The 13,772-nt window shown below is 48.8% G+C and overlaps 1 protein-coding gene across 1 annotated transcript in view; it reads right to left on the bottom strand.

The window, feature by feature from the left end:
* Positions 1–13,772, bottom strand: part of Rftn1 (raftlin, lipid raft linker 1) — a 198,542-nt gene that overhangs the window by 26,089 nt on the left and 158,681 nt on the right. Inside the window, exon 7 of the mRNA XM_005072413.4 lies at positions 10,618–10,733. Within this exon, the coding sequence (XP_005072470.1) occupies positions 10,618–10,733 (116 nt within the window). The remainder of the gene's footprint in view (positions 1–10,617; positions 10,734–13,772) is intronic.

Genomic DNA, 13,772 nt, shown 5'->3' with positions numbered 1-13,772 from the left:
CCCCAAGACACAATCTGTACATCACATCACATCACGGGAAAGCCTCTCTACTGTCCCCCCAGTAACACCTTCTAAGTATCAGAGGGTAGTGTCCCTTGTTAAGTAGCTGGTGAGACATCACCAGGCTTGGGGTGTGGATGGACCCCTCCTTCATAATCAGCAGCCTCTAAAACCAAGAACTGAAGCTTTAGTTTGATGAGTGCTCTAAAGAATGGGATCTGTAGTCTGCAGGCCTGGGTGGAGTCACAACGTTCTGAACTGCCCAGAAGTCGGAAGATTATTATCTAGCAGGAGGAAACTTTCTGGTAAAGAACAAAAACACACACTGTGCCCCGCCCATAACAGACTCCAAATGGGTCTGTCAATTACCTCGACCAAAGCAAACAAACAAAAAAGCCATGCAGGAAAAGCAGCCCGTTCTAGAGGCTAGAAATGTAAAACTTGTATAAGCACATGCTGATTCAGTGGTCTCTCTGGTCCTTGTGCACTCCTGGGATTTAAGAGTGCCTCGCTTTACTATGCAGCCGTACCTATCACCCATGCGAAGCCAGTGTCTTGTCTGAATCCCTCCGGTGGAGAGCAGAAGGAGCAGGGAAGGCACGGAGGCCAGAGAGAGATCTCAGGGACCACGGCTGCCTTGCAGTAGGCCCCCTGCTTAATGGTGGAACCGTCTCTCAACATTGTCTCACTGGGGACCACACTTTTCGGAGGACAAGCTGCACCCAAACCACGCTGTGGCCACACGACTAGCAAACACCATACCCAAGCTGACAGCTAGTGAGGAAAGCAGTCAGTCCTGTGCACAGGGGACTGGCCACACTCACAGTGAGCTTCCTTCTGCGTGTAATCTTCCCCAAGGCCAAACCCGACTGCAGCCCTGTGAGGGCCTAAGCGGAGGACTCAGCTGAAGAAACTATAAGAAAGAGCGTGTGGGTGAGTGCGTGTGAGCACACTCGCTCATGCGTGTGAACATGCATGCCTGTCCGTGTTGCATGTTCAAAGACCTTATAGAAGGCTGGTGTGATGGCTTAGTGTGTAAAAGGTGCTTGCTGCTAAGCCTGAAGACCTGAGTTTGATCCATGGAACATACGGAGAACTGACTCCTACAAGTTGTTCTCCGACTTCCGCGGGTGTGCTACAGGATTGTGTGCACCCTCACATACACATAAACGTTAAAAAACAAAAATCAGGATCTTACAGACTCATTTCCTACCTTTCTAACCCCATACTAACACACCCTGTGTTGACAGGCGGTGAAGATGGATTCCTCCACCTGCCCGAGCTGCAACACCCACCCTCTGCAGCTACAGCCATCGGGGCCTGGGGCCTGGCCACCCATCATTCTTCACCACTGACTGTCCGGATCTCCATTCTCTAGACTATAGGGTTTAAGTGTGTACTGACTCGAGTCAAGGCCTTATAATAGAACTTCATGGTGTGTGTGTGTGTGTGTGTGTGTGTGTGTGTGTGTGTGTGTGTGTGTACAACACCCGATGTTAGTTCTGTTTCCCCGGAGAACCTGACAACCCTCCTTCCTGTCATTCCAGGGAATACACACTAGGTTCTGTTTAAAGGTTTTATTTTGTTTTTAAATGTGTGTGCTTGTGTCTGTGTGACAGGGGGATATGCAAGTACTGGTGGAGGCCACGGGAGAATGCCAGCTCCCCTGGAGCTGGATTTGGAGGCGCCTGCAAGCTGCCTGACATGGTGCTGAGAACTGAACCCGGGTCCTCTCCGAGAGCAGTCTGTGCTCTTAACCACGGAGCCAGCTCTCCAGCTCCAAGTAACAGTTTTTAAAAGGATATCTGTGAGGCTGGAGAGGCAGCTCGGCAGGTGAAAGTGCTTGCTGGGCGAGCATGAAGACCCAAGTTTGAGTCCCCAGAGCCCACATAAGAGCCAGATACACACTAGAAGCAGCTGCATACTCCCCATGCTCCCTCAGGGAGAAGGGAAGCAGAGGAAGGTACTGGTGTACACGTCTGAGAGAACTGAGAGGCCCCTTCTCAAACAAGGTGAACTGTGAGACCGCCTCCTCAGATAGTCCCCCATTAGCATCTAAAGGTTCCTGTGACTTAGGGCCTTTCCCACACAGGAAGCTGGACAAGGATGAGAAATTATGGACAGACACATAAAAGCCAGGAGTTGGGAAGCTACGTCTAACGCCCACGTTCCTTCTCTTCAGTTAAAGGGAAGCCAGCCTTCCTGCCCGAATTTCCCCCACCACATTCTCATGGTTGCTGGCACTCAGTAGGAACTCAGTATTTGTTTGTTGGATGAATTTTTCAAAAGATCTCACTGCTCATATTTGGAGAAAAACACAGATATGTCAGAGACAACAAAACGGCGTTTGTAAGAGCCACACTCTTCCTTCTGTCACCGCATGAAGAAGGTCGGCTGTCACCCTACTGAGTCCTTCTCCTTTGAAGTCACCACAGGGCAACCATGTGCCTGTCCATGGCGAATGCTCCTGTCCCAGCCAACGTCCTCTTCGGTCCCAGATAACTTTTGAGTTCTGAAAATGACTTGAGTCGGTAAACTCAGCTTGGCCAAAAATACCCAAGAGAAACTTGGCTGGGGCTTCAGAAAAAGCCTGTAAGGATGGACTCAAGGAAGAGAAGAATGGCTCTTGTGGCCATAGTTAGCATGTTCGCATGTTCATCATGGATCCTGCAGTCACCCTGTAACTAGGATCATGAGGGGAGACCTGGCAGACAAGTTCCCAACCCTGGCGAGATCCTCCCTCAAACTGTTGAAAAGGCTGACTCTGGGACCCCTCCTTACCACTCTCCAACCTTGCTGCTCCAGGTCATAAGGTAAAATCCCACTCCTGCCAAAACTGCTTCCAGCTGGCTCTCCTGCTGTCATCCTGGTGGACTCACAGGAACATGGCCCTTGTTCTCATCTTGGAACTTCAGCCTCGGGCTCTGCTGGCTCGGCCTCTCCTTTCCCCATTCCAGTCCATCACCCCAAGCCACAGACGTCAGGAACAACTGTTTTGATGACGCCTTCAACCCCCAGCTCCCCGCTCTTTCCTCAACTATCAGGCTTCTCACAGACGTATCCTATGTCAACACACTGACAATTTCACTCTACACAGCCGCCTTAGAGACACAACCATGCACGATATGCTTGCTTCCTCGGGGCTGCTGAATGGTAGAGCACATGCCGGTTACACATGAAGCCCCGGTTTCAACTCTGGCACCATGAGGTAAACTAAATTGAACCCATTACACTGATGATGTTTTCCCTGGCTGTGTTTGTCAGCATTCCCCTGAGAGACGACCACAGGATGCCCACAGCCACACTGGTACCTGCATCTATTGAGACATATTTCTGGCGATCTGGCTCCCATGACTATGGAGGCTGGCAACTGCAAGATATGTAGGGTAGAGGGCAAATGTCAGGGGCAGATATTGCAGGCCAGAATTGGAAGGCAGTAGTGGAAACAATTTCTTCTCAAGAATTCTGTCTCTTAAGGCCCTCAACTGATTAGGTGAGGTTCAGCCACACTTTCTGTCTCCGTGATGTGCATGTAGCTAGATCTCAACACACCGTCACAGCAGTCTCTAGCTGTTTGGATAATGACCAGGTAGCAGAGCCAACACATCAATGCAGAATGTTAACATGGCAGCTTCTGTGACTCTGTCCCTATAACACTTCCGGGAACCCTTCCTTGTCATTGTGTGTGGAGCGAAACATGGCTATGACAGGAGTAACAGTGGAGATATGGGCACTGCTGCCCCCGTGTCTCTTCTTTCCCATCACTAACTGCTGAGGCCACACCCCTCTCTGTACCTTATGATACACCTGTTGGTTTCTCTGGGAGACACAAATGTGAGGAATATTATATACATTATGTAAAGTCCCTCCATTTTGGTTGAACAAGGACAATCCCCTCAACTACAGCACTTTGGTCTATGTAGGTCTTGTAACTTGTTTTTCTAAATGCCTGCCCTCCTCACCCCACTGACCCCGAGCAATGCCTGGCCAAGAGAGATGCTTATAGGTCTTGATCACCTGGCATTCTTCAACTCATTCACTGCATCCTTGACAACTGATAATTGCAGACCAAAAAAGGGGAAACTTGCCCCTTCCTTGTTGTTTCTAGACTACAGACCCTGCTATTAGATCCTACCCCTCTACAGTAACAGCCTGTACTGTTGTTCAGTCGCTCGTTCCCTTGTGGGTCTTTCCATTTTGAAGGACTTGGAAGTGTGAGACCCAGAATGGCTGAGTTGGTGTCAGGGGCTTTAAAGTTGAGTTGATGTTGGTGGCTATCACCCAGGTCTGCCTCCCGGGCACCCTGAACATTAGATAAGAGCCCATCACCCAGGTCTGCCTCCCGGGCACCCTGAACATTAGATAAGAGCCCATCACCGAGGTCTGCCTCCCGGGCACCCTGAACATTAGATAAGAGCCCATCACCCAGGTCTGCTTCCCGGGCACCCTGATCATTAGATAAGAGCCCATCACCCAGGACTGCCTCCCGGGGCACCCTGAACATTAGAGATGAGCCCATTGCCTGAAAAGGCGTTCAGCTATAGGATCCAAAATGGTGGAGTGTCACAGTCAAGGTGAGGGGGACACAGGACTGGACAGAAGCCACTGTACTGAAAAGGCGGCCTGCACGGAGTGAGGTTCAGAGAGCTCTGCTCAAGCCCCCTGCGTGCTATGATTGGCTCTGGAGTGGGAAAGCATGGAGCTTCATGGGGAAAGATTTGTGTCTTATTTCCTGGCCCTTCCATAGGAATGATGACTCATGGAAAATCATCCGAATCACAGGTAAAAGGCATAGATCTCTTGACTGTGGCATAAAAAGTATGATTTAAAACCAAAACAGTTTTCTTGGGGGAATCATGGCAATAAAAATATTCCAGATGGCTTAAAAGGGGCAAATATTGACTCCTTTGTCAGAGCAGAAGGTGGTAAATTTTAGATGCCACAGAAATGGAAGTTACACTCAGGTAAATTCATGCGGTAAATACTTGAGTGAATATTTAAAGAGATGGCTGGCTGGGAGCCTTTACAAACAAAGACTGATGCCCAGACCCCCGCAGGAGGTCACAGAGAACAAGTGAGAGCCATGACTTTGTCACAGGGACTTTCTAGATGAAGGTTCAGTGACAGGAACAGCATCTCACCTGGTCTCTCACAACAGACAACCTGGAGTAAGATGGAGATCAATGTAGTGGCATGAAAAGCTTATCTGAACCACTACACAGAGTGTAGAGACTGGAGAAAGGTCTCTGAGGTGTGTCAAGGGACAATCCCGCCTTTGCAACACTAGACTCCCGTGGCGGCCAACTTACGCATGAAACCTTCTGAGATACCCAAGCTGGATGACCTTCCAAATGTGGACCACCGTAACCAGGGCTTGAAGTGTCTGACAGAAACTGGGTGAGATGGTGCAGGCCTACAACACCAGCACAAACATCACAAGTTCAGGGTCAGCCTGGGCTACGAAGGGAAACCCAGACTTGAAAAGGAAGGCCTGGGAATGAAGCTCAATAGCCCAGTGTTTACTTATGTCCTATTTCATCCTCTAAGCCACTAAACAAATGAACCAATAAACTGTCAAAACGTCAATTTTCCAAGAACTAAGGTGAGTCTTTTGAAGGCTAAACTCCTTTCTCAGAAATGAAGCTGATGTGTTTTGAGGCCTAAACCATTTAGAATATAAACCTGAGGTCTAGAAGGAAACCATGAAAGTCCAGGACAGACTTCATCTCTCTCTACAGTCTGAAGAAGCCAGTGCTGCCCTGCTCACGTTCGTTACACACGGTGAAGGCATCCCATCCGAGACCGCGGTTTGAAAGCACTGGCTAACAGACGTGCTCACTTCAGCTGACCTTTCCAACTAACCTCCTCGCTGCCGTGCCAGCTGGTGCCAACTGTTAAGTGCCTTTCCGTGGTGCTGGTGCTGGACCTGGGCTTCAAGCATCCCAGACAAGAGCTCCACCCGTGAGCTGCATTCCCACATTCTCTTTTTCTTTTTGAGACAGGATTAAATTAAGCTGCCCATGCTGGTCTTAAACTCTGCAAACCAGGCGAGCCTTGAACCTACAATACTCTTGCCTCAGCCTCCTGAGTAACTGGGATTACACTATGTATGAGGCCTGGCTTAGGCATGCTTTTTCTACCATCTTCTGTTCATATCTGCGACCTGACATCATGGGAAGCACTGACAAAATAGAAAGTACCCCGGGGAGAGAGGCGATGGCAGTGCTTGTCCATGCCAACGGGACCCTGGAAAGGAGCTGTGTCTGCAGAGAGACCGACTGACTGTTGGGAACTGCAGCCCCGTGGAGAGACTGGAATGCCATGGGTCCGGAGGCTCATCACCTTATCTTTGTCTAGTTTCCCCGTTCACCTGTGTTAGAAGTAACATCGATAAAAACCTTTCAGAACCTATTTATTTGGCAGACTGGTGCTTCCACCAACCCTAAAGCTAAGAATGTCACCCTCAGCATCCTAGGCCTATAGAAAAGCTCCCCCATCTTTCTGTAACCACCTCTCTGATGTAATCACCAGTGTATTTTAGACTTGTCTTGATTCATGACTTTGTTTTGTAAAACGACAAAACTTCCCACAACTGCTTCCACACTGGAATATGGAACTTGGGGCAGCTTAAATCTGTGTTCTCAGGCTATGGTCCCTCACAACGGCTCCAGAGTAAACTATCCTTATTCCCTTTAAGATGAGGGCTGTGGTTTTGTGTTGACAGTGGCATCTAGACTCTTCTGGGCTGTCACGTGCAGACACAGAGACTCAGAGACTCAGTCCGCCCATCTTCTCTTCCCCTCTCTTCTGCTGTGAGCTTGCTCTTTCCCAGCCAATCGCCCTTCCTGCTCAGATTCCAGACCGAGAACCCCCTACGAACGTCCCCCAGGGGACTCATCTCCCTCCCATGTGCTGGCACTTCAGGTCACAGATTTACAACTAAGGGTGACACAACTATCTTCTTTCTTTTTAAACGACTAATTTACTTATTTAATGTGCGTGGCTGCTTTTGCTTGCATGTATGTCTGTGTGAGGGAGTCAGATTCCCTGAAACCAGTGTTACAGATGGCTGTGAGCTGCCAAGTGGATGCTGGGAATTGAACCCAGTCCCTCTGGAAGAACAGCCAGTGTTCTTAACCACTGAGCCATCTCTCCAGTCCCCCACAACTATTTTCTTCTTTCCTTCAAACCTGGTTTTAGTATGTAATGTGGCACCATCACCCCTGCCATCTCTGTATTTGTCCTCACACACTCTCTGGCCAGAATTCCTTTTCGACTAAAGCCAAAGCAGTAGGTGGAGCATTGTGTCATGAGTGGCCCCGGGGAACTGATGGATTACTGTTTATAGCGGCTCTGTGTGCCAGGGCAAACAGTCACGGCTTTCAATTCACTTTCTCCTTGGGGTTGGGGACTGAAATAGTGTCTTACTGTGTAACACAGTCTGGTAGAGCGCTCTGGGCAATCCTCATGTCTTACTCCCAAGAGCCGAGATTATAGGTCCAGGCCACTGTACCAGATTAGAGTTTCTCCTTTTGTCTGTCCCAGCTTTGAGACATCACTGTCAGCATCCACTTACAATACCCAAAACTGGAGAAAGGGAGGGAGTGGGTTTCCTCTCTACCCCGAGAGGCTGGGCTGGGAACTGGAGGGCCGCGCCTGTCCAGGTTCCTGGTCAGCTTCCTGCTCTTACCATGCGGCATTGTCTCAGGGCTGAGAACAGCCAGCAGGCTCCCTGGAGAAAGTATCTGTGTGTAAAAACGGGAGCCAAAACACAGTGACAGCATTGGAACAGGACTGGGCCGGGAACAAAGGGGCAGCCAGCCCTCGCCAGTGAGAGAGAAAACGCCGACAATAGCCTCGCACACTCATGTAGCAGGCCTGGCGGAAGCAAGGGTGTTCCACAGGAACCTTTGTCTCTCAAGCAGAACGCTGGAACAGTGGACCCCAAGGAAACAGGAGCCCCCAGGAATGCGTGCTGGGAGAGAGGGCCCCAGCCAGAGAGGCGCTCCTAGAAGAGATTCACCCAGCTCTAGTTTACCCTGCCACCTTCCAGAACAAGACTGCAGGCCAGGCAGTGGAGACCAGGTGGGTGGGGCCACACGTTACAGGACTGATTAATCACGGTCTTAGTTTGCTTCCTATTGCTGTGATAATGGCCAAAAGCAAAAGCACAGTCTGGAGGGAAGGATGTATCTGACTTTTACAGGCTTCCACTGGGGAAGTGGAGGCAGGAGCAGGCCGTGGAGGAGTGCTGCTTACTGGCTTGCTCCCATGTCCTGCTTTGCTAGTTTCTTACTCTTACATATCCCAGGACCACCGTGCCCAGCGACTGCACCGCCCACAGTTGGCTGGGCCCTTCCACATCAATCATCGATCCAGAAAGTGCCCCCACAGGCTTGCCTACAGGTCTAGCCGACAGGAGCTTTTCTTCCAGACTGAGGTTCTCTCCTCAGATGACTCTAACTTCCATAAGTTGACAAAAACCTAACCAACACAGATGCTAAACTTCAGTCCCTCTTCAGGACCATAGGATGGACTCGGGGAGTCGTCATTCCATCTTTCTGCCCCTCGTTCTGATGTAGCCACATTGAACAAATCTCTCTCCTTTTTCTGTATTACACTGTTAATCTGACTCTTGTGATTGGCTTATTGAGGACAGGTGGCCAAACCTGGATTGGGGCATAGGTTGTGACCCCCAACTCTGATAGTATCCAGAGCATGGGCAGTGAGAGGCTAGCCTGGGAGGGCAGTGCTTGTCATAAAAACAGGGTCATCCGGAAGCTAAGAGGAGATGTTATGCTGGGTTGGGGGGTTCAGGCCACAGCTACCCACAGCAGCCTCTCTCAGAGCTTCAATGAAGGAGATGGCAAGCGCAGAGGACAGCCTATGTGGGACTCTGTAACCCTCTAGTGGACTTTGGGTGCCAGGGTTCCAGGAGAGATGGCACCCTAATTCTCACCTACATGTTCCAGCTACCTTCAGAGTTCTTGGTAACTGAAGGCCGTCGGCGGCACCACCACCCCACCACGAATATAATGGGTACACATTAAGTAAGTGTGCCCCTCCTCCCCGCTCTTTAAGTCACTCAGCAGCAAGATGCGGCTCTCCCTTCCTGGCAGTGTAACAGTGTAATACTTCCCTCCCTTCCCATCCTACCCAGGAGTCAGAGAAAACCCGACTGCAAGTAAACACTATGACACACTCAGCTGCGACCACATGACACGAACCCCCGCTTCTCAGTCTGTTAGAAGGGACCCCGCTCTGTTGTACAGACCTAAACTCTCCTCAGAGCCCCTGCCACGCTGCCCGAGTATGGCATGTTTGTCTGCGGTGTTCCTAACTGCTCCAATAAGACCCTATCCAATAGGGTGCTCTGATTTAGTGTGTCCCCTTCAGCTCCAAGCCCACCACCCTTCAGGTGCCTGTCCAGGAATAAGCGGAAAAGGCTGTTTATGGCCAAATGGTGGAGAAGAGAAGATGTAGTTGAACTTAGGATGGTGTGCATGGGTTCAAACACATCCACATGTCCTGGAGATGGGCTGACTATGGGTCAGAGTGGGTGCTCAATGGCGTCCCTTTAGAGGGCCACGTCTGCAAACCTGTCCCCAGTTGGACACTGTGCCCGTAACAATGCAAAGAGTAGGCCCTCCCCCAGGATTTCATCTTTTGCCCACTGCCAGCAACAACTCATTTGACAGGGCATTACAAATACAAATTCATGGGGCCAGCCTCAGAGTACTGACAGAGCCTGAATATTTTTGTCCTACCTACACTTACTCTCAGTGCAGAGATGGCCTCTACAGAAGCAATTATATAAGTAAGGTCACAAGGGTGGGTCCCTGATCCATTAGGATTAATGTTCTAAGAGACACCATGGGCATACTCTGGGCTAGTGGCTGTCCACAAGCCAGATGAGAGTCTTGAACAGGACAACCCTGACCTTGGACTTTCTAGTCTTCTGAATGGTACAAAACCCCATCTGTGATTTTGTTATTAGTGGTCTAGGCAGAATGTAAGCTTCCAGGGTGGGTGGGGCCCAAATATCTATGCTGGAGAAACTCTGTGTGTGACTCTGACAAAAGGTTCCTCTTGAGAAATGCTGGTCTGGCCATGGGATGAGACCCATTTAAAACATCCATGCTTCATGGCTGGGGAAGATCCAGGGATCTTAGAAGGACGACAGCGGCTCCAAAGACATGGGGCTTACCCAGAGCCACGAAGTGGCCTCACGGTTATCACTTCTCAAATATATCCTGCAGGCCTTGGTGGGAAACCTCAGGTGAGAGACCCTAGCTATTCCCCCTCACTTCCTCCAAGGGTTCCACCTCGGAAGACTACGTGGCTCTTAGGATGAAGGTACTGTGAGCATGGCTCTGTCTGTCACTTGTGTCTGACACACACGAGGACACATGCGTTTCTTGTAGAAGGAGATGCGGCGTCCACTCCAGCTTGGGGGTGGGGTATAAAAGAATCAAGAGGGTCCTCACAGGGTTTGCCCAGGTGAACCCCCTTTCAGAAGAAAGGCACAGCTGGGCGCCCGCCTCACAGTCAGCTGGCGCAAGCCGTGAAACAATCTCTCCCCAGACAAAAGCGGCAACGAGGCAGCACCACACTTACTTCCAGGACCGTCCATTGTTCCACAACAATAGCGTCGCAGCCCTGTGTGGTTCTGTTATCTTCTGGGGAAACAGCTTCAAAGATGAATACTCCATCTGTCAAGCCATGGAAGGAGTCTGCGGAAAGAGCAACAACAGAGAAAAACCAGTTGGGGAGGGAGGGGGCTGTCTGTGGCAGAAGTCTTACAAACAGCAAGAATTTTCACCGCGTTCATTAATAATCCCAATCAGAACGTCTTTTCAGAATGTTAATTAAAGATGGCATACACAGTTGTGGAGTCTAGCCCCATCAGGATGAATGAGACTAATTTACCTCACTCTTTTGAATAATATCCTTGATTTTATGAGCCCAAATTTCATCGTCGGCAATCACCATCGCACTCACGTGCCTGTCCTCCTGTTCATGCCTGTGTCAGGATGCACTGCGCAAAACTCACCCGGGCAAAACACAGATTTTTAGAAGAAAACTATAGTTGAGTAAAAGGGAATTTTTTAAAGGCAGGATAGTTTCAACATGCCAAATCTAAGCTTGCCAGTTGTGCTCTGGATGCGTTAATTCTGGGGCGTTGGGGGTTGCGATGCGACTGACGCTTCCCGCAGCTGGAGTTTGGGAGTGAGCTTCCCAAATGATTCAGCACTGAGATGTTCGTGGACACTGCCAGTCAGGAGAGTGACTCCCGAGTACTGGACAGCTCAACAAGCCTGCATGGGATGGTCAGCATTGTTTGGGAACGTTTAGAGGTGAGGTCTGAAGGAACAGGACAGAGCCTCTGCCTTCGTTTGGGCTGTGGTGCAGTCATCCAGGATTTCTCTAGGCAAGACTAGGAGAAAGGGGATCCATTTTGATACTGGGACCCGACTCCAAGTGACTTGTCTACCTCACCTGTGAAGTGAGGACCTGGGACAGGTGACTCCTTTGCCCTACAATCTACTATGCAAACACTGCCCTGCCTCAATGACCCCCTGAAGCCCTAACCCCCAGCCGGGCCTCTGGAAGGGATGAGGACCCAGGGAGCTTTGCTTGTCCCTCCTACGCCCGGATACGCAGAAGGAGAGTCAGGCGGGAAGAGAGCTAGAAACGGAGCTTGCTGGGCCTGGGTCATGGGCTTCCAGCCTTGATAAATGGGGAAACGTGTCTATTTAGTGACGCCACCTACCCTGTGGGCTTACAAACACACACCAGACAGATTGGACGTACATGCTGGGAATCCGAACTGAGGGCCTCATATTCTCATAGCAAGAACTTTACCCACCAAACTTTCTCTAGCACCCTTGTTGTTGTTTTTTTTTGTATTGTTTTGTTTTTAAGTAATTTTACAAATAATGCCTACAGAGAATACTCCTGAGAGCGTCTACTGCTGTCATGACAGACTAATGGAGATAAGAGGGGGTGCCAGGAAGGGCTTTCGGGGAGCCATCTCAAACTTGCTAAATGGCTCTCCAGGAAGCTGTGCAGCTAAAATTCTTCTAGACGCAGTCAGTGTCCCTCCATCTCCACACCCACTGGCTCAACATTTGCCAGTCTCACAAACAAAAGAAACAGTCTTTTCAACACTTACTAGTCATAGAGAATCAATGTCTAGTTTGTGTCCATTGCTCATGTCTATTGGGATCTTAAATTTTTTAGGTATTTATAAAATTTTTATACATAAAGAATAGTTAAGTATAGCCCTTTATTTATTTTTATTGCTGGAAATAACTTTCTCCTATCAATGTCTTTTTAATTTTATTTGTGGAGAACATAAAAGCTGCAGATTGCTATGTGTTGGCAGTCTGAGTTTTTTTCTTTGTGACTTCTAGTAAACACTGACACAGAAAGTCACAGGTTTTCTGATTTTTGTCTCCCTTCACCCTCTGTGACAAAGAAAACGAACATTATTATGATTTATCTCATTTTAAAAATCCCTTTTCAATCAGTCACTGATGGTGCAAGTGGCTCCTGGGGATGTGGCTGGGCAGCCAGCCTAGTTAAAAGGACAGGGTCACATTCTGAAAGAGACCCTGGCTCAAAAAATGGGGGACTGGTAGGGGCAATTGAAGTCAACCACCCGCACATACCCCTGTGCACAGAGGCTCCTCTGCTGTGGAATGCTGGTTGGAGATGTGTCACATTTGTTTATGCTGTGGATATTTATTTAATGATGTAAAGGTGTGTTGTTTTCTTTCATGTTGTATTTCTTTAACTCTGTGAAGCTGTGCTACCTTGTCTGTCTAAAACACCTGATTGGTCAATTCATGGCCAATAGCAAGGCAGGAGAAAGGACAGGCAGGGAGCAATAAACAGAAGGAAAAACAGAGGCTTGAGAGAAGCTGGAAGAGATAAAAGGAGCTGAGGAGGACTCCAGGGGCAGGCCACACGGCCAGTCACGTCGCAAGAAGGAAAGAAAGAAATGCAGAATAAGGAAAGGTAAAAAGCCCAGAGGCAAAATGTAGTTAAAGAGAAACAGGATAATTTAAGTTAGAGAAGCTGGCTAGAAACAAGCTAAGCTAAAGTGGGGCATTCCTAAGTAAGAATTAAGTCTCCCTGTATTTATTTGGGAGCTGGGTGGTGGGCCCCCAAAGAGTAAAAACACAAACTTCTCTCTGTGTGTGTGTCTCTCTCTCTGTCTCTCTGTTTCTGTCTCTCTCTTCCTCCCTCCCTCTCTCTCTCTTCTTCTTCTTCTCTCTCACACACATACACACATGCACACCTAAATAAAATAAAGTCACCACAGAAAAAGTTAAATGACTACATTCTATATCATCCTAAAAATACCATGAGAATTTAATAAGAGGATACTTAAGAAACGATATTATATAGAAAAAAATACAGATACAAAAGTGCCATGTGGGCTAACCGTAAATTTTAAAAATTGTTTGTGTGTCTGTGTGTGCACATATGTGTGTGGGTGAGCTCAGAAGCTAAGAGTGTGTGTGTGTGACCCTTAGGGACCTCAGTTACAGGTATCTGTGACTCACCTGACATGGTGCAGGGAGTCCAACACAGGTCTTCACGATACAGCAATGACTGCTCCCAACTGCTGAACCCTCACTCCACTCCCAAAATTGGGAATTATTTTAATGTGATAAATGTTTAGCTTAATAAACGTTGAGTAAATAATAAGACATCAAAGTGGTCATGAGTGGTGGAATTAAGTATAACTAAAATTTTCTTTT

Source organism: Mesocricetus auratus, unplaced genomic scaffold (assembly GCF_017639785.1).
Source record: "Mesocricetus auratus isolate SY011 unplaced genomic scaffold, BCM_Maur_2.0 Super-Scaffold_100021, whole genome shotgun sequence".
NCBI lineage: Eukaryota > Metazoa > Chordata > Mammalia > Rodentia > Cricetidae > Mesocricetus > Mesocricetus auratus.
This window is presented reverse-complemented; position numbering and strand designations above follow the sequence as displayed.